Below are 24,760 nucleotides of genomic sequence, written 5' to 3' on the forward strand. Positions count from 1 at the left end.
GCACAACAGAGAAGATGCATTACACCCCAAGACCTTGGCTGCTGCATGCAAATTTCATTTAAGCACATTTCTCTTTGCAATAGTACAAGTTAGTGCAGTCATTATTGTAGCTTAGCTCATGCTGCACAGAAGATTTCTCATAACATCGTTCCTCTGCTAGATACTCATGTTTTATTAGAGGAGCATATGGTCTCTGTATTCAGGCTGTTTTACATTCGCTAAATGTAATAACTGTGCTTTTGGCTGCGGTTGTTCCTTCCAATTAAGCTACAGGCTATTGAATCCTACCCAGAATTCAGCTAACAGCATGCATCACTTCAGAGAGTGGAACGGAAGGTTAATAGGTAAATAAGAGGAACATCTAAAAAGTATGATGAAGGAAATCTAACAATTTATAGGGCTTGTACTGATAATGAATCATTCTTGCCCAGAGTCACAAAATACTTGATTCCATCCAGGGATGACAATTTGTTACAAGGAAATACTTCTGCAATGTAGGGCCTGATGAACAGTAGCTTGCTATGCTGGGGGTAGGCAAACAGATGTGGTCTTCTCAGATATGTGAAGTAAAATACTTTTCAAAAGGTTTGAGATGGTCTCTTCAAAAAGAAGCTGTTTACCATGGGAGGTCTTTTGTTCAGGATTCACTGTATTGTTGCTCTAGAGCACATTCATCATTAAATTGAACACTGTCTCCTGCAGAGGCTTTTTACAAAAATTCTAACAAACTTTAAAAATAAGAGAGGCTTAAATTCAGGCCAAAATGCTTGGAAGTTCTGGAACTCAAAGTAATTCCCAGAAAAAAAGTTCTCTCTGCGGGATGCTGCCAGTGCCAGACCCGGCATATGCTGGACACAGAAGGAATCCAAGTCACTCCATCTCACCCTGCCGGCTGTAGGCTCCCGGCCTGGCTGACCTTCTCATGACTGCTTGTCCCTGGGATGTGGGGATAGCAAGGCTTCCCTGGAATGCCTGGAACCCTGCAGGAAAGTGCATGCTGTGTAGTCAGCTGATGGCCTCAAAGCACATTGCCATTGTCTGAATCGAGGCTTTAGGTATCGTCTCAGAGATTAGGGCTAGGCTTCATGCAGAGTTTTTGTGGGATGACTGCCCTTGTCACTTTTCTTCACAGCTGGCCCAGCTGCAAGAGTGGTGTGTTCATCACCTCTCACACCATCTTTCAGACGTTGCAGGATCTCGCGGAAAATGCACCAGGGAAGACCTGCTGCAGGACCAGATGGCTTGCCTCCAGTCTCTCATCCAGAGCTTTGATGAGGCACACCAGAAAAGGGTCGCCGACCGTGAGGAGCGCTGGGCTGACCAGGAGCAGAGGAAGGCCATGTGAGAGCAGCTGTTGTGCCAGCAGAAGGCCATGTTGCTCCTCAATAACAGTCATGGAGCGCATGGCCACATGTATGAAGAGGGCCACCAGCCATTTCCCTGCCCTAGCCCCCTTAACTCCCAGCCCATCTTCCTGCAACTCCTGCTATCCTCCCCCTGTCTTCTCCTGCTGCTCCGCCTCCTCAGGGGCCCCCCCGAACATGTTGTGGTGGGACTTTATGGTCACCCAAAGCCTCCTGAAGTACCAGAGGCAGGAGCCTGTGCCAGCCCCATCCCTAAGCTCCCCTTCCTTTTTCCTTCCCCCTCACCCATTCCAGGTTCTTTCCCCTGTCCCTCTCCTGTTGTATATCCCTCCAAATAAAAAAAAAATCAGAGCAGTTTGTTCAAACAAAGTCTTTTTTATTTGATCTGCAGATGGGAGGGAGATGGAGGAAAAGCACACGGGGCAATGCAGAGGTCCCTTGTGGAGAGGTCCAGGGGAAAAAGTCTCACAAAGGTGACCATGGCTGAAACTCTCCCTGAAGGCCTCCCAGACGAACTCAGCCACCTGATGTGCTTGTCATATGGCAGCGGTGTCCAGCTGCTCATATGGCCTGGCCAGACGTTTAGCCTCTGCCCCCGACCCTGGTAGGAAAATCTCCCCCTTGCTCTTGAATACATTCTGAAGCACACAGCAGGCCACCACCAAGTAGAGGATGTTTTGCTTGCAGAGGTCCAGGATGGAGTGAAGACTCCTGAACTTCCCCTTTAGGAAGCCAAAGGCACATTCGACCACCATGTGACACCTGCTAAGCCTAGCACTGAAATACTCCTTAGTAGGGCTTCATCAGCCAGAAGAGCAAGGGGTAGGCTGCATTGCCCAGGATGCACATGGGCATGTCCACATCCCCAACCCTGACGGGGGGAAAATTTGCTGGTGTGCATGCTCTGGAACAGGCTTGAATTCTGGAATAGGTGGGCATCATGCACCTTCCCCGGCTGCAGAACGCAAATGTCCATAAACCATCCCTTGTGTCCACCAAGGCCCGTTGCACCACAGAAAAGTACTCTTTCCTGTTGAAATAGTCCAAGGCACGATGGTCTGGGGCCAGGATGGGGAAGTGGGTGCCATCGATGCCCCCCCCCCCCCCCCCGCAGTTGGGGAAGCCCATCGTGGCAAAGCCAGCAACGATGGAGTCAACGTTCCCCAAGGTGACAATCCTCTGCCGCAAGACAGTATGGAGAGCCTTGACTACCCGCAAGACCCGACCATGGATTTTCCCATGCTGGACTGGCTCCCCACGGAGCAATAGCTCTCTGGTGTGTCGAGTTTCCAGAGCGCAATGGTGACGTACTTCAGGGGGATGGTGGGTCTCATACGTGTGTCCTATTGCCTGAGGGCAGGGGCAAGACATTCGCAGAACTCCAGGAAAGTGGTCTTCTGCATGCAGAAGTTCTGGAGCCACTGCTGGTCAACCCATCCCTGCAGGGCGATGCGGTTCCACCAGTCGAAACTGGTCTCCTTGCCCCAGAAGCATCGTTCCACGGTCTGCAGGGGAGGGAGGATCATTTGCTGCATCAGGAGTGACAAGGCCTGGGTGAGAAGGTCCATCCCACTTTCCCCCCCGGCCAAGGCTGCTCATTGTGGTCATGAAACAGCATGTGGGCTATCTGGTTGATCAGTGCCAAGAGGCACAGCACGAGGCCCCTGAGCCTGGCACTGCTTTGCAGCAGCTCCAGCTCCATGTTGTCAGTGCTGTGGCATCCGCAAGGGCAAACAGAGTACACAGCATGAGTGTGGTGTTCCGTGACGAGATAGGCAGTGGAGAAGTGGCATGTGAGATGTGGCTAGAGAGAGGAACCCTTTTAAGCATGTGTCTCACCTAGCCTCAGCAAGCAGCTACTGAAAGTATTCGCTCAGCAAAGGCACCAGAAGGAGTGTTTTTAGGAGGCTTTAAATGCAATGCAGGCTCCAATTAGCGTGGACACATTATTTCAATGCTATCTTGTTGTGTAGACACGCCAATTCAAAATATTTCGGGAGATATTTCAAAATAAGTAATTTTGAAACAATTTCCTAGTGTAGACATGTCCGAAGTGACATGCTCAAGGTTACAGATGAAGTCTGTGGCGGAGAACATAATTGACACACGATACAGGCTAATATAGCACCCTAACCAAGGGTGCATCCTTGTCCTGTCACCTCCTTCTCATGTTTTATCCTCATTAGAACAAAAAAATGACCATACCAGGTCACACCAACAGTCCATCTAGCACAGTGTCTGTCAACAATGGCCAATACCAGGTGCCCCAGAGGGAGGGAACAGAACAGTTAATCCTCATGTGATCTCTCCCCTGTCACCCATTTCCAGACAAACAGAGGCTAGGGACACCATTCCTACCCATCCTGGCTAATAGCCATAGATGGACCTAATCTCCAGGAATCTATCTAGCTCTTTTTTAAACCCTGTTAAAGTTCTAGCCTTCACAACATCCTCTGGCAAGGGAGTTCCAGAGGTTGACTATGCACTGAATGAAGAAAAACTTCCATCTGTTTGTTTTAAACCTGCTGCCTATTAATTGCATATGCTGACCCCTAATTCTTAGGTTATGGGAACAAGTAAATAACTTTTCCTTATTCACTTTTTCCACAGCAGTCATGATTTTATAGACCTCTATCATATCCCCCCTTAGTCTCCTCTTTTCTAAGCTGAAAAGTCCAAGTCTTTTTAATCTCTCTTCATTTGGGACCGGTTCCAAACCCCTAATCATTTTTGTTGTCCTTTTCTGAACCTTTCCCAATACTAATATACCTTTTTTGAGATGAAGAAATCACATCTATACGCAATATTCAAGATGTGGGCGTACCATGGTTTTATACTGAGGCAATAAGATACTTCTTGTCTTTTTCCTCTATCCCTTCTTTAATGATTCCTAACATTGTGTTTGCTTTTTTGACTGCAATTGCACACTCAGTGGATGTTTTCAGCGAACTATCCACAATGGCTCCAAGATTTCTCTCTTAAGTAGTTGTAGCCAAATTAGTTTCCATCATATTTTTATATATATATATATATATATATATATATATATATATATATATATATATATATATATATAGTTGGGATTATTTTTTCCAACGTGCATTACTTTACATTTATCAACATTAAATTTCATTTGCCATTTTTGTTGCCCAATCACTTAGTTTGGCGAGATCTTTTTGAAACTCTTCAAAGTCTGCTTTGGTCTTATCTTGAGCAGTTTGGTATCATCTGCAAATTTGCCACCTCACTGTTTACCCTTTTCTCTAGATCATTTATAAATAAGTTGAATAGGATGGGTCCCAGGACAGACCCTTGGGGGACCCCACTAGTTACCCCTCTCCACTCAGAAAACTTACCATTTATTCCTACCCTTTGTTTCCTGCCTTTTAACCAGTTAACAATCCACGAAAGGACCTTCCTTCTTATTCGATGACAACTTACTTTACTTAAGAGCCTTTGCGGAGGGACCTTGACAAATGCTTTCTGGAAATCTGAGTATACCATGTCCACTGGATCCCCCTTGTCCACATGTTTGACGACACCCTCCCTTCCCCCAAATGAACTCTAGCAAATTAGTAAGGCATGATTTCCCTTTACAGAAACCATGTTGACTTTCCCCCAACAAATTATTTCCATCTATGTGCCTGAAAATTTTATTCTTTACTATAGTTTCAACCAATTTGCCTGGTACTCACATTACACTTACCAGTCTGTAAGTGCCAGGATCACCTCTAGAGCCCTTTTTAAATATTGGCATCATGTTAACTATCTTCCAGGCATTAGGTATGGAAGCCGATTTAAAGGATAGGTTACAAACCACAATTAATAGTTCCACAATTTCACATTTGAGTTCTTTCAGAACTCTTGGTTGAATGTCATCTGGTCACGGTGACTTGTTACTGTTAAGTTTATCAATTGTTCCAAAACCTCCTGTAATGACACCTCACTCTGGTACAATTCCTCAGATTTGTCACCTAAAAAGGATCACTCAGGTTTGGGAATCTCCCCAAAATCCTCAGCCATAAAGACTGAAGCAAAGAATTAATTTGGCTTCTCTGCAATGACTTTATTATCTTTGAGTGCTCCTTTAGCATCTCGATAGTGGTTGTTTAGCCAGCTTCCTGGTTCTGTTGTACTTAAACATTTTTCTATTACTTTTTGAATTTTTGACTAGCTGTTCTTCAATCTCCTTTTTGGCTTTTCTTATTATATTTTTTATACTTAATTTGACAAAGTTTATGCTCCATTCTATTTTCCTCAGTAAGATTTGACTTCCACTTTTTAAAAGAGGTCTTATAATCTGTCACTGCTTCTTTTACTTAGTTGTTAAGCCACGGTGGCACATTTTTTGGTTCTCTTACTGTGTTTTTTAATTTGGGGCATACATTTAAGTTGGGCCTCTATTATGGTATCTTTGAAAAGTTTCCATGCAACTTGCAGAGATTTTACTTTTGTCTCTATACCTTTTAATTTGTTTAATTAACTTCCTCATTTTTGTATAGTTCCCCATATATAGTTTTACTCAGCCTTATCTTTGGAGATATTTGCTTTGGGTTTTGTTTGGTTAGTTGGTTGGTTGTTTTTGGTTTTGGTTTTTTTGTCTTCCTGTCCCTTCTTGGTTTTGCAGTTTGTATGTTTAAGTGCTAAATAACCATCTCTCCTCTCCCTTAGGTAAATGGAAAAAAATAAAGATATGTAACCAATGAAATATTGATATTTCTATAGATTTAAGAAATAAGTACCAAGGACTCCCTGCTGTCACTCGGGCATTCTCACAACCCTACTTTGATAAACTGTCAAGATGTAAATGGAATAAACCAAAAGCAATTCAAGACTAAGGATATTGCACTAGCAGAGCTCATTTGAAATAAGTTTATCCGTACAAACACAGATTGTCAAGATTTATAAAACCAGCATCGGTGACATCTTCATTTCTCTAGAACTGATGCTGTCTCTGTTAAATTGCAAGCAAATCTTCAAAAAGAATTGCAGTGATTTCAGTTTATGGACAAAAATGTTTAAAATCTGATTTCCCCTCTCCCCCCCCCCCCACACACACACCCAAATCGGTCCTCATGATAATCAAAGGAATATTGTTAAATGTGCTTAATCATTTGCTTGCTTATAATGCATTTTTATTAAAATATGACTGTAAATCTAAATCGCAACATTCTATAGAAGATGTTTAGCAGTTCACTGTAAAGGCTACCAAATGTTCTCAACAATTCAAATAAAAGGGTGAAGTTAGAAAAAAAATATACAGCAGCCCAAATGCCAAAGAGCAGGATTTTTAGTTGGTTTCTGTTAGCACAAGAATATTGAAATCCCCAAATTATGCCTGGCTCTGCCTCAGATCTCAGAAATACAGATTATAAACAAATACTGTACTGCTGATAACAGCTGTTTAGCAATATAACGTCTAATGATTCTATTACTGATGCCCTAGGATTCTTGCAGATCCACCCTACCAAGCCCCCTGGGATATGGTGATGTCAAAGCAGCACATCTATGGACTAGAGAGTGGCTCCAATGACACCATCGTTCCGACTCTATCCAAATGACATTATCCACAGGACACACTGCATGGCTGATGTTACCACTCACATTGTGCTAGATGATGGATTAGCAAACTGCAGTAGGCAATAGTTCAAAGAAGGAAAAATGAAAATGATTTCTAGCATAGGGGTCACTGAGGGGAGTCTAAAAGTAACAGGAGGAGGCAAAGGAGAGAAAAGGAGAACAGGAAAGCAGAAGGAGGAAAAAGGATGAAGCATCACACTGCATACCTCTCCCTCTTCCCCAACCTTTATCTGGTTTTCCTTAGTTTACAAAGTCATTAGTTCAGGGCCTCATTTTCTCATAAGTGTGTAACATGGGGTGTGTCTAGACTACAGGGTTTTGTCGACAAAAGTGGACTTTTTTCGGCAAAACTATACTGCGTCTACACTGCCGCTGAGTTCTGTCGACATAACGTTGACAGAATTCAGCAGTTTTGTCAACAGCTATAAACCTCATTCTATGAGGAATAATGCCTCTTGTCGACAGAGTTCTGTTGACAGAAGGTGTTATTGCATCTACACTGTCCTTTGCATCTACACTCTCATGTTGACAAAGCGGCTTGCTTTATCGACAGAACTGTCGACAAAACTTCTGCTGACAAAAGCCTGCAGTCTAGATATACCCATGGTATGCTCACTCATTGTGCTGTCTAAATACAGTCTTGATCATTTTGTAGCAGTGTCATACACTCAGGTGCTTATTTGTTTTACAGTAGCACACAGAGCCCTCAGTCAGGATTTAAGGCCCTCTTGTACTTGGGACTGTAAAAACACAGTCTCTGCTCCAAAGAGTTTAGCACCTAAAGAAATGACACAGACATGAATGCTCATAGGACCGGGTTTCTGGTTTGGGCTTTTTTTTTTAAACTGATCGTGTCAATAGGTTAAAATTAAATAATCACTTTTTTTTTAAACTCTGAGTATTTCTATCATACCTCAAACTACTACTAATCAAAAATTAAGGAATGGATTTTTATCTGTCATCAATTTTATTCATAGGGCTGTAGAGTTAGGAACCAGCATAAAAGAAAAGAATTGAGTGGCTTTTGAAAAAAAAAAAAAATTGTTTCTTTATGTCAATGTTTCACGAAGCTAAAGTTGACAAATTAATATCCTAAAATGTGTTTGAACATGAATAATGTGTAATCCCCCGCAAAAAACCCCACAATTAGCTACAATTATAGTCTTCATGAGAGGTAATACTCTCCAAATTAAATTCCTTGCACCTTAAACAACTAATGATTCATTCACTGGTATTGCATCAATCATCATACAGTGTAAGTTAAATATTTCAAACCAAAACTTAATTGATTAACAACCAAACATTGCAGTCTGAGGCTAAGTTACACTTCTATGAAATAATAGAAAAGATTCCTAACTCTGCCAGTCACTGTTTTATTCAGGAAATCAGCTTAGAAATAGCATATTTTAGCTTGCTCTTTTCATAGGGGAATGTCTATGCAGCAGTGTTATTTTGCAATAACTGACATTATTCTGAAGTAATAGTCTGTGTCTACACAGCAAGCAGTTAATTCGACATTATTTCAACATTATGTCGAGCTGAAGGATTTCTTACTCTGACTTCTGTAACTCTCACTTTACGAGGAATAAGGGAAGTCGGAGGAAGAGTGCTCTTCCTCCAACTTCCTACTGTGCAGAGAGCGTCAAAAGCTGAAATAAGCTATTTTGACATCAGCTACACAATTGACATATCTGAAGTTGAGCAGTTTATTTCGGCTTTAGCCCTGCTGTATAGACGTGCCCATACTGTATATTTTACTGCATTTCTCTTTGTATAGAATGAGAACATACATTTCTATAAGTATTCAGTAGGTAAGTAGATACTTCCATTTGGATTCAGAATGATGTAGAACATGGGTTAGAACAAATTACTTTATAATTTTCCCTAAATCCTGAGAATTACAGTTATCTATAAACAACGAAACCAAGACTTGCATTCAAATGTAAACTACTTTAAAAGATAACTCAGAGGGTAAGATGACATGAAATAACACGTTTTAAAAGGGGCAACAATCTATTCTTCAACAGATAGACTATCGTTTTATCAGGAGGTCATGTACTTCTCCCAATGAAGTCATTTCTAGAGCTAAAAAGCTCAGTATATAGTGCTGAGAATGCTAAAGGAATAATTCCAGAGGATTAGGCATTGAGTTCCATACTTATTGGACCATTTACTTGCACCAGTTACTTACCGGGTTTTCTCTGCAACTTCCTGCATCTTAAAGCTGCATGGAACCAAGTAAAATCCTCAACAGAGTAGTACAAGCTGTCATGTAGCAGATCCTTTTGACCACGGCCTCACGCGTATTGCCCATACTGCCACAGAAAAGCCCCTCACAAGAAAAACACAGGCCACTGAGGCGGATCCAGAGACAGAGGTTGAATTCCCTCAGGTGCTCAGCAGAGTTCTCAGTAAACGGAACTGAACTTGGCAAGCACCCGGGCCAGGAAGATAAGAGTAGGGAAAAATTTAGTTTAACGAGCACTAAAAACAGGACAAGATAGGAATAAGGGAAATGAGCTGTCATAATACACCAGTTAACAAGCACCTGGAACAGGGAAAGAAAAAAACATAGCTAGCTTTCACATGTGCCAGTCATGTCTGCATCAGGCACTGACCACAATGCCTTGAGGCAGACATCATATCAAACAGGAAGGAACCCTAATATGGTACCGGACATCAAAACATAGTATCAACTAAAGCTGAACCCTAATATGGCACCAGATGTCAAAGTTATAGTATAAAGCACCCTGAGCCCTAAGCTCGGGGAGGTTCCGTATAAAAAATAGAAGGCACGTATCGTCCAGCCTGGCTGAAGGGTTGATCACCCAAGGCCGCCTCCCACACACCTAATCACGAAAGGGTATACGAATCCGGAGCATGCTACGTGTTGTTTTGTGTCTGTGCATCGTAATTGTTACTGGGCTTGTAAGTATTGCTTAATATATTATTTGTCATCTTAGCAATAGTTAGTTGTACTGTATTAACCATATTGTAGAATGGTACCACACCTAGGAATAAATAAGAACTAGGAGTAGAACTAAGGGGTTGTTAAGTGAATAGGCAAACTAATATTCTTTAATGTATGTTTTATTTGCATGCTACGTTGTCTTAAACAAATCAAAGACATAATACAATCAAATTGTAATCAATAAAGTTTGTAATTGGGTAAGTACATTTAGGTCTCGGGCTTTCCTCCTTCGCAGCCCCAGTCCCTTGCCACAAAAAAGCCACCCCTAGACAATCTTCGAACCTCTGGTTAATCACAAGCCAACTGACTTTACCTATTACCAGCTTTCTGGATGATAAATGTAACATTTTTATGAGTAAGTTCATTTTGGGTGTCACAATTTCAGAGGCCTCCAACTCCAGTCACTTTAAAAGGACTTCATTTCCGGAATTATCTGAAAATCGGATCCCTTGAAGGTATCTCATTGCTTGTTGGCAAAACCCTGAAGCAGCCAAAAATCACTCAAATTAAAATCTTGGTCTAAAGACTTTTTTGGTGCTTTCCACAGTATTGCAATCAACTTTAGAATAGTGGGAATGGGAATATTATTGATTAAAAGTATCACTTAGCCATTTAAAACATACATGGACACACATCCACAGCTTTTGTTTTGTGTAATTGCTGCTGCCCTCTTTATAATGCTTCTAGGTACTGTCTTGAAGTGTTAACCTTCTGATCATCTATAAAAGAGTATGGCATACACTGCAACATATTTAAATACATACGGTTCTGCATGTTGGGCATACTCATATGTACCAACAAGGGATTGCCCATTTCACACCATTCCTTTGAATTTTTTAAAGGTGCTCTTCAATGTATCAACTCATGCTCTAGATATGTTGATCACACTGTAACATCGTGCATTTTTTCAAGCATTTCCCCTCTATAGGAGAGCATCTGAGGAGACATTTTCCATTGGCAGCACTGAGTACATTAATTATCTTTCCCCTTTATTTCATCCCTAAGTTTGGGATAGTCACACACAGTGCCTTTTAATGCAATATCCAGTTCCATATGTAGACAAGCAATATAGCACGCATCAAAGGCTAAGACAATGAATATTCTTATTGCCTATCCATAAATCATTAAGATCGAATTAGTGACATAATATATCTGAATCGCAAATTAACAGTGTTACTGTGGACCACAATGTATCCACTTAAATAAAGAGAGTTATTTAAATGTGGATTAACTTTAATCATATTAGACATGACAGCAGCATTGCACCTTGACAATGCTTTTCCATAGACTACATTCTACTGCATAACATTAATAATAAAAGAATGCAAGAGATCCCAATGGCACCCTTCAATCATCTCAAGCCCTGAAAATTAGGATGTAAAAAGAAAAAAAAAATCAAATTTAATCATTTAATTAACATTAAAATCAAGCAGCATAAGCATCCCTAATACCACAAGAAAAGATGTTCAGGTAGAAGTAGTATGGCAAACAGACTTTAAAGCTAAAAATAACTCTAGCCTAAGAACAACAGGAAAAATAAATCTGACTCAATTAAACCTGAAAGCACTGGTAGTCACAACACTGTTCTAATAACACAAATGAATTCATTTTGTTATAAACACTATACTTTTTTGTTACATATGGAGTGTAATGTATAGCAGGAAAGAGTCACACACTGTTTATATTTATATAAGAAATAATTTCTAATGAAAAAACAAGATCAGTATCCACTAGGACTATGTGGCTCAAATACAACAATAGGCTACCTTTTTAATGCAGTTTGGTTTTGACTTGTTTCTTTATATAATCAAAATTTTGTAAACAGAATAGATGTAATCTTCATTTACTTTGTATAGAATTTAACAGATAATATTCTGTCTCTGAACATTAACTCTGTTAAATAGAGAAAACACAGAACACGGCAGAGAGAGAATAGAGAGGGTCAAAAATTGGTCATATTTCCTCTCTTCCCTAATGAAAATTGGCCTCCCTCTAATTTTTTTTTAAGCATTCCTAGATTTTCCTTCCTTTTTCTTCTGTTTTGCCTTCCCTTCATTTTTCCAGGGGGAAAAAAGTGGGTGAGAAGAAGGAAAAAGAAGAAAAACCAAAAGAAAGGAAATGAGAAAAAGAATCAGACCGTCACAGAACTGTTTTTAAAGGGGATTTTTTTTAAATGGATAAATACTTACCTCTGTCCAAACAGCTCCTGGGGACAATGTATAGGAAAATTAGCTACCTGTAACTGAGCTCCTTCACCCAAACCTTGGGGTGGACATTCTGCAGGTTCTGAAGATGGGAATAGCAGTGGAACAAGCTTCATATTCTGCTTATGAGTAAGTTCCCCACATGGTGCTTTTCATTTGTAGGGCTCCGTGTATCTTACGCAGGAAGGTAAATAACTGCCCTTCTCATGAAGCTTTCATGGGTGCCCCAATTTGTGCAGCAGGTTCCTTACTCTCCAGACTGAATGAAAAGTGTGTTTTTAGCTGTGGGCTCCACACCACAGCAAGAGGTGGAACCAGGCCTACCTATTTGGGGGGCGGGGTCAAGAAGGGTAGTTGCCCCAGGACCCAGTAATTCAAAAGGAACCAGGACTCCAGCCACTGCTGCTGCGGCACCCGGAACCCTGGGCCTTTAAATCTCCAGGGGAGTATTATGCAGCTACGTCCTGGGCTGCTTGGAGAGGTGTGGGCACCGCACAGCACCCTCCAGGTAGGGCTGGGGTGTGTGGTGCTGTTGGCCCCACCCCTTCTGGGAGCATGGAGCTGCTCCCCCTCTCCCTTGCTCAGGGACCCAGCCTGGCTGTTGGCACCCCTGGGTGGAACCCGAGGCTCATGGCTCTGTGCTGTAATTGTAGCCCTTGGCCACCACAGGCCACTACCCCCAGCTTGGTGAGCTCCTCCAGAGCCTCATCTCCCAGGTTTTGAATGTGCTGCTGAGTGGCAAACCAGTACAGAGATCCACACAACAGCAGCATCCCAAGATTGCCCCCCATACAGGAGCGATTCCCTGCAGTCTTTTCCCTTCTAGCCTAATTCGATCTGGCTTCCTGTGGGCCCCACAGAAGGAACAGACCATGACATGCAAAAGAGAGAGGTGCCTGGGGGAGCACTAGGGACACAGGGAGATGGACTAGAGCCAAACAGAACTTATAAGAAGAGAAGGGCAGTGTCATGCCCACTGGGTCTGGAACTGAGGAGGGAGGGGAGGGCTCCTGATGTGAGTGTTAATTCCTAAGCCACAAGGCAGCTCTAAAAAAAAAGGCAATTAGGACTTCTAACCGTGATGGAACTTTGCTTGTCTGTCTTCTAACAGTTGAATGCACAATGTTCCTGACACCCGAGTCCCGCTCTGCCAATGGGGAAAAACTGAGTCCCGGAGAGGCTAACTGACTTGCTCAAGATCAACCTGCAAGTCTGCAGCAGTGTCAGGAGCAGAACGTGGGTTTCCAGAGTCTCCGTCTTGCGTCCAGTGACGCGACTCCAGCACACCCTTCTGCACACCAATCAGCATCATCACCAGCCAGAATACAGGCATCTGTTAACAGTGCTTCTGCAGAGAATAAACACCCCTGTTTGGCTGAGGTCTAGGATTTGGCCCATAGTCTGTTTATAGATTTTGTGTTTTGAGCAGCCTTTCCTGTTTTAAAGACAGAAACAACAACTGCATTTCTCCTACGGGGAATTTTTGTTCCCAACGTATGAATTTTGCCCGCAGACATTATTTCTGCAACTAGTACTCCACTTCAGAAATAACAGATTGCTCTTCCTCCTTCACTGTTACAGGCATCAATAGAGTCAATCACCAGATCTTGCTCTTCAGAGGGACTGCCTTCAGAGGCCTGGCTTAGCAAGACAAATGTCTCTAAATCCACATCCATGTGTCAAGTTGCAAAAGCCTATCAGAGAGACCATCAGTTTGGGTTTTCAACAGGGCAGGGATGTGCTTGCAGGAGAATATCCCCCCTTCCGTTCAGGTCTTGTCTCTGCTTCTGTAGCCAGTTACTCGTGTGCTCTCCCTTCGTGTGCCAAGTGTTTTATTGAAAAGGAATTTGTCTTTTCTCTCACTGCGGATTCAAGTGCATCCAAGAGCCTTATTGAATGAGGTAGCTCACAACAACATAGAGCTCCTTTGGGATGGCCACTGATATTAGAACAATAAATCCAGACTGACACTACAACTGTTGGATGAAGCATGTGTGTGTTGGGTGGGAAGGTGGCCGTGTCATTTATGGGCACTGTGGGCCAATTCCGCTTTGTTGCAATCGCAGTGAAGTCAAATAGGCAATGAGGTCACTGTGGTTCCCAGGAGGTAGAGGACAAAAAGGGGCTCATTCTTCCTTTCCACTTTGTGAGAAGATGAGCAATAACAAAACACCACAAGCCCACAAAGCAACATTAGGAGTTACCACTGCTGCTGACCTCAGTGAAGCAAAAAATAAAGTAGCAGAACTGCAGGACAGCAGAACTGGAAGGCAACAAAGATTTCAGGCATTGTGAATTAGCTGGACTGCCAGAGTGGAAAAAGCCAACATGTACGTTTTGATCTGGTGTGGCAATAGAGCAAGTGTATCCTTTCTAAAGAAACCCATTCTGCAGTACATGGAGTTGTAACAAAGGCTGAAGTGGTCTGCCTAGGTAATGCACCGAATTGCAACATTTCTTCCCATCTAAAATTTAACACTCATAGGATTTTCTTCTCAAAATATTAGCATAGCTACAATATAAACATAGCTAGCAACATCTGCAATAACATCCACTTTTTTTTAACTGGTTTCAATACTGTGGCTCAATGCAACAAACAAACAGAGCAGCTGTTTTAGAACAAATCAGTGTCTCAACTTTTTTTTTTATAAAGAACCCCTTTTTAAATAAAAATTATTATAAGTACCCCCAGTTTTCAGAGAGACAACTTTTTTTCTCTACCATTACAACACATTTGTTTAAACAACTTAATCACAGTCAGGCAGGTGATGAAACTTTTGGGTGTAAAAAGTACAAAAATGAAGCGCTGTAAAACAAAACAAAAATTCAGTTTTTTTCCAAATTTCAGTTGTGTTGATGTACCCCCCAGACTTCTCTCGAGTACCCCTAAAGGTACTCATACTACTGGTTGAGAAACATTGTTCTAAATCCTGCAGTTCACGTTTGACTTCTATGCAGTTTAGCTTGGAACTCTCAACATCTTTCCCCCTCCTCCGCCCCCCACAGAAGTGACCAAAGCACAATTTTAATTTAGAAGCCAAAGGTTATCATACGTCATTACCTCCAAGGCAGCCAATGAATGAAAGCAGGAACAACTGTGTCCACAGCATCACCATCTTCAATTTTCAAAAGTTAGTCAATCTTATCCAGTCGCCGTCTTCCACGCAAAACCTTTAATCTGTTAAAACAATATATACATATAAAGTATAATCATGGGAGCCAAATGAAAACCTCATTTCCTTAAGAAAGCACTTTTTTAATAATAGCAGATTGACAGCCACTTAAATCCTTAGAAATTACTCTCTTTTCTATTTAGGTCTCAATCATGAGCCATAGAAGAGCACAAACCTATAATTAGATGTGCAATATAGCACAGAGTTGATTAGAAATCAAGAAAAGCACACGGGCAAGCATGTGAGTTTGTTCTCCCTCCTGCTCAAATAAATAGCATGCTAATATAAAAGCAATGGAGCTGCAATAAGGGCTCCATCCAGACAAGCAGTTACACATGTGCACAGTCCAATTCAGGAGGTCTACACTTGCACAAAAGTTCAGCCTGTGCTTCAGCTGCTTTGCTGGATTGAGGACTAAAACTACAGCATCAAATTACTCAGGATAAAAAGCAAAACTGCTCAATTCTGCGGCACAAACGGATGGGGGATGTGCTCGGTTTTAGAGGTTTGGGGTTCCCCCCCATTTTTGCTCCTCTCATGACACTGCACACATGGGAAAGTTAGCCAGTGCCTCTTTTCTCCCTCAGGTTGGTCTGACCTTTAAGTATTCTCAGCTCTGCCTGATGTGAGAAGAATGGGAAACCAATCATCACTCAGAGAAGCACAGAAGAGATAAAGAAACCTACACTGATGTGTGCTGATTTCTCTAACACTGGGGTCTCAAATACTACCTTTTCAAAGTATGAAAAAGGTGCAGCAGAGGCAAATAGCAATGAAAGGGAATCTGTCTATGCTGCTGTTACATACACAGCTTGTATTCCTCTCGTCACCAGTACCACTGTAACACAAGGACTAACACATGTAAACACCAATGCAATGATGTTGCTGAGGTTTTATTTATGTTGCAAATTTGCACAGAGAATGCATAACCACACTGGAAAGCGCGTAGAGGGGGAACCAAAGAGTTATCAATCCAGAGAACAACTGGCATATGTGGCACCAGGTAGTTTGGGATTGCAAAATATATTTAATAGCATCTTCATCAGGTTTCAGCACCAACATCCTATCTGAGATGAACAGGACAGTTTGCAAGTCTTAGAACTATTGTTTTAGGATGTCTGTAGGCTCTGGCAGACAGTAGCCCATCCGTTTATGCTCCGCTCATGTTAGGAAAAAATATCTGTGACAATAAGCAACGTTTTGTTGTGTTCAACATGAACACTAAAAGAACTTAATGTTGCCAAGTCAAACACTCAAATATTAGATTGCCAGCGCAACTCTGATTCAGTCCACTTGTGCACATGTATTAGGACACAGTCTTTAAATTCCATTATCAACTTTTTCTGCAGGATCCCTGCCTCATCAAGGGCATAGGATAAGGATAGTTTATGCATGAGCTGGGAATATGTTTGTATAACAAAGGAGACTTGTTTATAGGATCCATTTTAGTTGCTGCAGAAGTGGGAAGGTGTGGAGTGAATGATGCAGGGGAGGAAAGGATGGTCTTGAGTCCTGGACTTTACAACCTTAATGATGTTCTTTTAACATAGGTTGTATAATTTCCTAGGTTTCTAAAAAGCAGTGTAATCATACTGACATTAACATGGAGCAGCAGCAGGATTGGGGACCTAAGATCCATCCCACAGACCTTTGCTACTTGAGCTAGCAGAATAACTGACAGAGGAGTGAGGTGTCATCCGCTGTGTGGACCAGCAGTAGAGAGGAATGGGACACGTCACCAGTGGCTTTCACAGTTAACTGCTAAGAGCAGACAAATGGGGAGAATCAGGAATCCTGAGGTCTAATCCACACTCTGCAAGGACTGGCCTAGTGTTCACAGATGTTCCTGTATCTTCCTTCTCCCTCTCTCTCCCCCCTTCCCCTGCCTGTCCCCAACTTTACTACTTCTGTCTACTCTCCTCCAAACTGTTCCTATCTTTTCCTCTTTCCCACCCCTAGCTTTTCGTCCCAGTGCTAGTCTCCTTGTCTAGCCAGTTCCAGTCCTGTCCCTTCCCCCATCTACCCTGATTCCTTGTCCCCAGACTCTTTGACTGGCCAACCTGTCACAGTTGTCTCCTCTCCCCAAATTCCTCTGCCTATTTCAGGGGTCCTTAATCCCCCACAACTGGTCCTCAGCCCTCCCCACTGTTTCCCTCACCAGCTTCAGTCCACCTGCCTTTATTACAGTCTTGCCACTTGTCCCCCACAGTTCTAGTTACTCTCTACTTTTCTTCCCATTTTCAACTTCACTAAGGGGTCACCCTCCCACAAGCACCCCTTTGTGGCCAAGGGCATGGTTCCACAAGCTCCTCTGCTCCGACTGGCTCTGGGAGCGCAAGTGTCCCGGATGGCCTTCCTGGTCAGTCACCTGGGACCAGGCTTCTTCTCACCCTGTTTTTGTAGCTGCTGGGGGGTAGGCAGGGGAAGCCATGTCTGCCCATTCCTCTGGGTCCCAGCCCAGGGACCCTGCAAGAAGCAGTTTCCTATTAAGGGCACACCTAGACTGCCCACAGCTTTCAAAAGATATGCAAATTTGGCACGAATTTACATATCTTCTTCTGATCCAGTTTTCAGAAGAGTTTTTTTAAAATAAATAAATAAAGCAGTCTAGATGTGGTTCTTTCAAAAAAACAAACAAACACACACACACAATCATACACCCCTTTTTTGAAAGAGCCCTTCTTCCTAAAAGAAAATGAGGTGTACAGGGTTCTTTCGAAAAAAAGGATTTTTTCCCCCGAAAAAAGCACATCTAGACTTTTTTTTTCCCCCAAAAAAAGAAAACTCTTCCAAAAACAGAATCAGAAGAAGATATGCAAATCTGGTGTGAATTTGCGTATCTTCTTTTGAAAGCCGTGGGCAGTCTAGACGTGCCCTATGTGTCTCTGCTGTACACTGCTACCTCACTGCCTAGACTACTGCCCCAAGAAGCTGCTCTGTCCAGCCCTCTCTCTCAGGGATCTAAGGTCAAGTTCTCATGGCATCTTGTCCAGGGTTCTGCAAGTTATCCTAGTCCAGCGTTTCCCAAACTATGGGCCACGGCCCACTACCGGGCCGTGGGGAAAAAAAGATACTGGGCCTCAGCATGGCTGCCAGGGTGTTCTGGGGTCCCGGATTGCCCATGCAGTGCCGGGTTCTCCAAGCCCTCAGCTAGGCTGGGCGGATGCAGGTGTATGTTTCAGGCTCCCGGCGGAGGTGTAGTGAGGGTTACCAGGGGAGCTCTTATTGCTGGCTGTGGAGGAGGGAGAGGGAGTTGGATATGGGCCACAGAGAAGCAGGGTCGGGGCAGTGGAGCTGCCCAGGGAAGATAGGAATGGGAACCGGCCTGCGGAAGCAGAGCTGGATGGAGGAACTGGCTGGCAGAAGCAGGGCTGGCTCGGGGAGCAGGAGCAGGGGGGCTGGCCAAGGGAGATCGCAAGGGGGGGGGGAGAAAACCAGCTGGCAGAAGCAGGGCTGGCCAGGGGGTGGGAGCAGTGGGGCTGGCCAGGGGAGATTGCGGGGGGTGGGGGGAACCAGTTGGCAGGGGCAGTGAGGCTGCCTGGGGGAGATTGCGGGGCTAGCTGGGGAACCGGCCAGCGGAAGCAGGGCTGGCGGGGGCAGCAGGGCTTGCCAGGAGAGATGGGGAGAGAATCGGCCGGCAGGGACAGCGGGGCTGGCCCAGGGTGGGGAGAGAAGGGGGGGGGGGGGGAAAAGAGGGAGGAAGCTCCTTTCTGTCAGTTCTAGTTCCCAGCTACAATCCAGGCAAGACCATCCAGAAGCAGCAGTGCTGAGCATGTGCAAATGGAATTTTTTTCCCCTAAGGCTCACAATTTGACCATATTCGGGCAGATGTTCACAGAAACACCAAAAGGCACATCTGATACAAAGGCTACCCCTTCCTGCATCAACTTTCTGCTCTACAGCATATGGCAGAAGAGGGTCTCAAACAAACATTTTCCAGCATGTCTGTAAATGGCAAAATTAAGTATTTTCTCCTACCCTTGCTCTCAGAAAAATAGCTGAAGCATTTTGGCAGAAATGTTCCAAGATAATTCAGCCTGAGGCAGACATCTGGCATGGGAAATTTCAATCTGAATAGTTAAAATTCGGAAAAGCTACATAAGCAGCTGAAAAATTCAAGTACGAAATGTTGAACAACTTTAATAATACGTGATGCTCGCAATCTCACCTATAAAAAGCTTATGAAGGCAATGTCTACACTACCAGGTTACTTTGAACAGTGATAGAAATGCAGCCGTGTTAGTCTGGGCTAGCTTAAACAAAAGACAGGACTATGCAGCACTTAAAGACTAACAAGAGGCTTTATTAGGTGATGAGCTTTCGTGGGCCAGACCCACTTCTGATTCAACTGGGTCTGGCCCATGAAAGCTCATCACCTAATAAACCATCTTGTTAGTCTTTAAGTGCTGCATAGTCCTGTCTTTTGTTTCGGGTTACTTTGAAATATATATTTCAAAATAACTCCCGAAATAACTAACTTATTTCGAAATAAGCTTATTCTTCTTCACAAGCCGGGGTTATTATTTCGAAATAACATGCCCCTTATTTTGAAATACCAGGTTTGGTAGTGTGGATGTTCACATTGTGACTTCAAAAATAGGCATGCTGTAAGAGCCGAACAAATAGTTCTCCAGCAAGCGTTGGATTGTGTTCAAAGCCCCAAACAGACTTGTGGATCAATTTCCTGCCTATTTACGACCCCTGTCCTCCCATTCAGAATTGCAGAACAACCATGTAACAATTACAGACAGAGTAAGATGCTGCTCATCATGAGCAAAGGTGCCAGAATGTTGAACTATCTTAGGAAAATACTTAATGCATTCTCATGATTTTTAAAGCAAGTTAGAAGCTGGGATTTAGGAATGTTCCCAGCATGTGGAGCACCACTCGTCCATAGACCAATTTGAGAGTCACTGATAAACTGTGCTAGGTTCCATATGTAGGTTTGGCTAAAGTATGAGGAAACAATTTACCCCACAGTGAAACAACTAGTTTTAGACCTTGCACTATGGTCCTCACAAAACCATGTGAAAATAGCCAGATAAATATTAACAAATGCAAATCTTTTATAAGACCCCCCCCCAAAAAAAAACCCCACCTACTGCCATCTTTCTGCCTCTAAAGCTATAAAATTAAAACCAGTCGTAGGCACTTAAAGTGGCATATAAAAGGATCCCAGACACTGTGAACCATTCCAGTATTAATAGTTATCATTTTAAAACCGGGAAAAGCAGCGCACCCTTAAGAGAATAAAAAACAAACTTTTGTTCTTTTGTTGCAATAATGTATTCACATCGTGTCTCCAATGGCTGCCTTTAAAGTATTCCCTAAATTCAATATCTTTGTTGACAATCACATCTTTCTAGAAGTCAAGCAAACAAATCAAAATCACAGCCACCATTTTAGGACTTCTTGTTCTTTTGTGCCATATACTTTGCTGTACTTGTCATATACCATGATGTACTGAATTTATGCCACGGAAGGAGTACTTAATTTGAAAGGCATTCATAATTGTAATGATGGGAAAGGCATTTGAATTGCAGAGTGGGCAACAGCTCAAATGTTTGAGCTGACTTGACTTAGCACAATCTCCAGTAAAAGGAGCAAAGGGATTAGGGTTTGCTTAAATTCTATTGATGTGACAACTGCAGAACAAGCATATTTTTTGTACGAGCCAAAACCCTGAAGCAATTTTGTGTGGCATGAGAATTTACCACACATTTTACTAGTTCTCATGTCTACAGAGGAAATGCTCAAGCTCCAGGATTAAAAAACAAATACAGATGAAAATATTAAGTTATAGAAGAACCCCCTTTTGACATGCAAATTATGTTGCTACCACTATTATATGTTTTGCAATAAATCTTGTACAAAGATTGTCAAGTAAAGTGTGAATAGAAAGGAGTCAATCTTTAGAGACCTGTTAAAAAGAATGTGAATGGTAATTAGCCCATTGCACACTAGATAGGTTAGAACTTTGAAATGCAAATGTTGCTAATTGTATATGCTCACTCATACTGTTAGCCATATAAACAAACAGTACCTATCTATCACCATAGCTAGTATAGAGATAAAAAGAAATAACGTTTAAATGAATCTTGGGTGCTATAATATTTAAAGTTTATAATAAACTACTTAATGGAATTTTACCTTAAGTTAACAACCGGGGATGTTTGAGAAGCAAAGGGTGACATCAAAAGTCTAGTGTTCATCCAGGACTGTATGGTCAAGACTGCTAGAAAACTGATCCTTTCTTGGCACTTGAATCTTCCAAATCAGATCTGCTTAATGCTTCATGTAGGGGAAGCTTAAGTTGTGAGACTGAGATCTCAACTTTATTATGGACAATGGACTATCACTTCTGAACTAATTCGGAAATAATTCTTTACAACTAAGTCTTGGAATATCCACAAGCTTTGGGGATTGTCAGCCCCATTCTTTGAAGTTTACCCTACTTGAGTAACTTGTGTGCGGCACACCTGGGAATCCAGTCATATCCCTCCACCCCAAAAATATGACAAATCCTAAGCACTGACAATACTGTGCAGCATGCAGTACTGCTGCTGTGATTCCACACACATTTATTGAAAAAGGTACGCTACACACTCTTACACACATGGTAGTCTAGTGCAATGGCATTCATACAGGTTACCAAGCTGTAACTGCATAGTAAATCTGCAGTGCACAAAGAGTGAACACAGTAAGTGGGTCTGAGGTGGTGAGGGATGAATGGGACTTGAAACTGCCCTGCATCTTGCATAGTCAGATTCTAAGACAGCCAAATCAAACCCAAGACAAAACATTGAGCAACTGGTTCCACACAGGAGATAGGGCGCTTGAGGAGAAGGCAGGAAGTACTGCTCAAAGAGGTGCTTTTAAAAGTCAGACATTAAAGAGGACACCAAGTGCTGTGCAGACAGAGTGGAAACTGTTTCAGGCACAGAAGCAGCAACGTATTTGGCGGGGAAGAGCAAGAGGACAGGAAAGCTAAAGGATTGGGAGAAGCACAGGAATGGCTGGAGAGGAGAGCTTGTCTGTGTTCCACAAAAGGGAACTTGGACAGGAAGAAGTAACCGTAACCATAGTGAGCAGTGAGCCGAGCATGGAAAACCAGTTTTCGAGTTCTTCAAAAGAAGGAAGCAGTTAGAATTAGCCAACCCTAGGAGTGGGAAGAGTAAAGGTTACACAGCTTGTGTGAAAAGGAGAAGATAATGGAATTGTCAATGGAGATGAAGAAGGGAGAGAGAGTGGTTTAATACTTTCAGGCTAATCTTTTGGGAGAGCTAGTTTCCAGGGGGTTGGCTGGGTTGGACCATGTGTGGGGAAGAGGGTGCAGGATGGAATTTCTGGTAGGTGGAATTGAGTCAAGGCCCTGCTTTCTCCTCTAGTGTTCACGTCAATGACCCTGATTCCCTACTTGGTGCCACCTCATCTGAGAGGTTAGAAAAGGGAGCCCATCACAGCAGCAGGAGAAAGGTAGAGCCAGAATAATACTAGCCAATGGAAGAGCAGGTGGCCAGTAAGCAAAAAAAGAGGAAGGATGGGGTCTCTTCCTGATATGGGAAACTTTGTTTGGTTTGTAAATATGAGGAAGAGAAGGTCAAGGGAGAAAAAAAACAAACACTGTGGGCATAGGGTTCCTATTAGGGTGAGTATTGGGAGAGAGGAAGAGAATTAATTCAGCATGAAAGCTCTCATATGGGGTTGAAGAATGTGGTTCAAACTGGCAGGATTGAAAATTAGGTCCACTATTCCAGCTCTCCTTGGGAGAGCATGTGATGTAAAAGCCCCAAAAGAGGCAGGCAGGATGCTGTGCCTTGCATCCGTCCTTCGTCCTAGCTCTAGCCTTGTCAGTCAGTGGAGAGACTGAAATATACAAAAATCCTGAACTCCAAAACTCACTCCCCTGACAAAAGAACAGAGCCAGTCGGAAGTGCAGGCAAACAGTAAATGAGCCCACTGAAACGCTGCTCATGTTGGGATTTCTCCTTGATGACCCGCTTAGTTGAAATAATATGGATACCGGAGCCCTGCATATTAGAATGATGAGAGTTTTATATAGCATCAGCCAGCTTCTAATGAATCTTACAGGGATTATGATTGTCCCATCCAACTTTAGCAACTTGCTTTTCCATTTAGCAACAACGATTAGTGACAAATGTTTATGATGAAATATTTTTATCCTCGTCATGGGCATCACTACTGTACAATATATATGCAAAATCTATGTACTATGACACTTCTCACAGAGACTGGAGAAGGGAACTTTTGAATAACTTGGAAATGGTTGTATGTATCCCAGGGCTTTAAAAAAAAAAATGCTTCTGGACAAAGCAAAGCATGAAAAATGCATTCAGTCCCCCCAAGCACTATTTTGAGGAAGTTAAGCAACTGAAACTAAAATTAAACCTGAACTCATCCTAAACCTTGACGATAGTACTGTTAATGTTGCATTAATATCAACAGAACGCATACTAGCCGGTCAACTAATTAACCTTTTGGAGGTGAAATGTAATTGTCACACTTTGTTCTGTCTGTCGGTATCCAGAAGCATTTCTTTTTAAAGTTTGGCTCTCTCTTTTACCTAAAATGTCTCTTCTCCAGTGTTTCTCCTTTTTCAAATTGTTGTGCTTAATACCGTAGCAAGGTACAATTTCCTGCCACATCATTCCATGTCTACTAATAAAATATCTTGTACATTCATTTATCATATGTTCATCTCTATTTCCCTTTAGCAATAATCTTCCAGTAAGATCTTTTGTCAAATGAGACATGATGGTAAAAGTCTTTTGAAACTCTTCCTCCCTTTCACCAAAAATAACAATTTTCAGATTGAAACAAAGATGTTTAAGAAATCTGTTCACTACCGAATCTGCCAAGTCAGTGCATTCTTGTTCTTCATATTAAAGGTTAAAGAAACATGTGTATCACATAGCCACACGTTAATTTGTAGGAACAATATAACACTGTCGACTGGATTAGACCTTTTAGCCAAGCTGTGAGGCAGCACAGAACTACCAGTGTTTGCTTGAGGAAGAATTGTGCCTCTAAGCTCAAAGAAAGGTTTGCAGCATAACTTGCTACACTCACAGTACACATAATCCTATCTGCTGGCCAGTGTGGAGGGAGATGGAGCCCCCATTTCCTGTCATAAGAAAAAAAATAAACTTAAGCAGGAGGCATTAACTGAAGAAAGCAGTTAATATACAAGAACAAACCTGGCTTCCACACAATTCAAGTTCCAGCTTTGTCTTCCTTGTTTACTCGGGGGCCACATTTTGTCTGGAATCGTAACCAGTGCACAAGACCTCTGATGATCAAATGATATACTTAAAACATTATTACACCTCCCAAATATCCTTGTGCAGCTCCGCTGCAAAGGATGCAAAGTGGGAGGAGAGAGTCTGGAAGTGACAGCCACACTCCACTAATCACGGCTACAACTGTCAATCTCCCTAACCTCATCTC

At 42.5% G+C, this 24,760-nt stretch overlaps 1 protein-coding gene across 2 annotated transcripts in view; it reads right to left on the reverse strand.

Annotated features, from left to right (window-relative positions):
• CNTN3 (contactin 3) overlaps positions 1–24,760 on the reverse strand; it is a 274,591-nt gene that overhangs the window by 184,132 nt on the left and 65,699 nt on the right. For both annotated transcript variants that reach the window (XM_075938655.1, XM_006113828.4), the window contains exon 2: positions 15,181–15,297. In XM_075938655.1, the coding sequence (XP_075794770.1) occupies positions 15,181–15,235 (55 nt within the window). In that variant the 5' untranslated portion in view covers positions 15,236–15,297. The remainder of the gene's footprint in view (positions 1–15,180; positions 15,298–24,760) is intronic.

This window comes from Pelodiscus sinensis, chromosome 11 (assembly GCF_049634645.1).
Source record: "Pelodiscus sinensis isolate JC-2024 chromosome 11, ASM4963464v1, whole genome shotgun sequence".
NCBI classification, from domain to species: Eukaryota; Metazoa; Chordata; order Testudines; family Trionychidae; genus Pelodiscus; species Pelodiscus sinensis.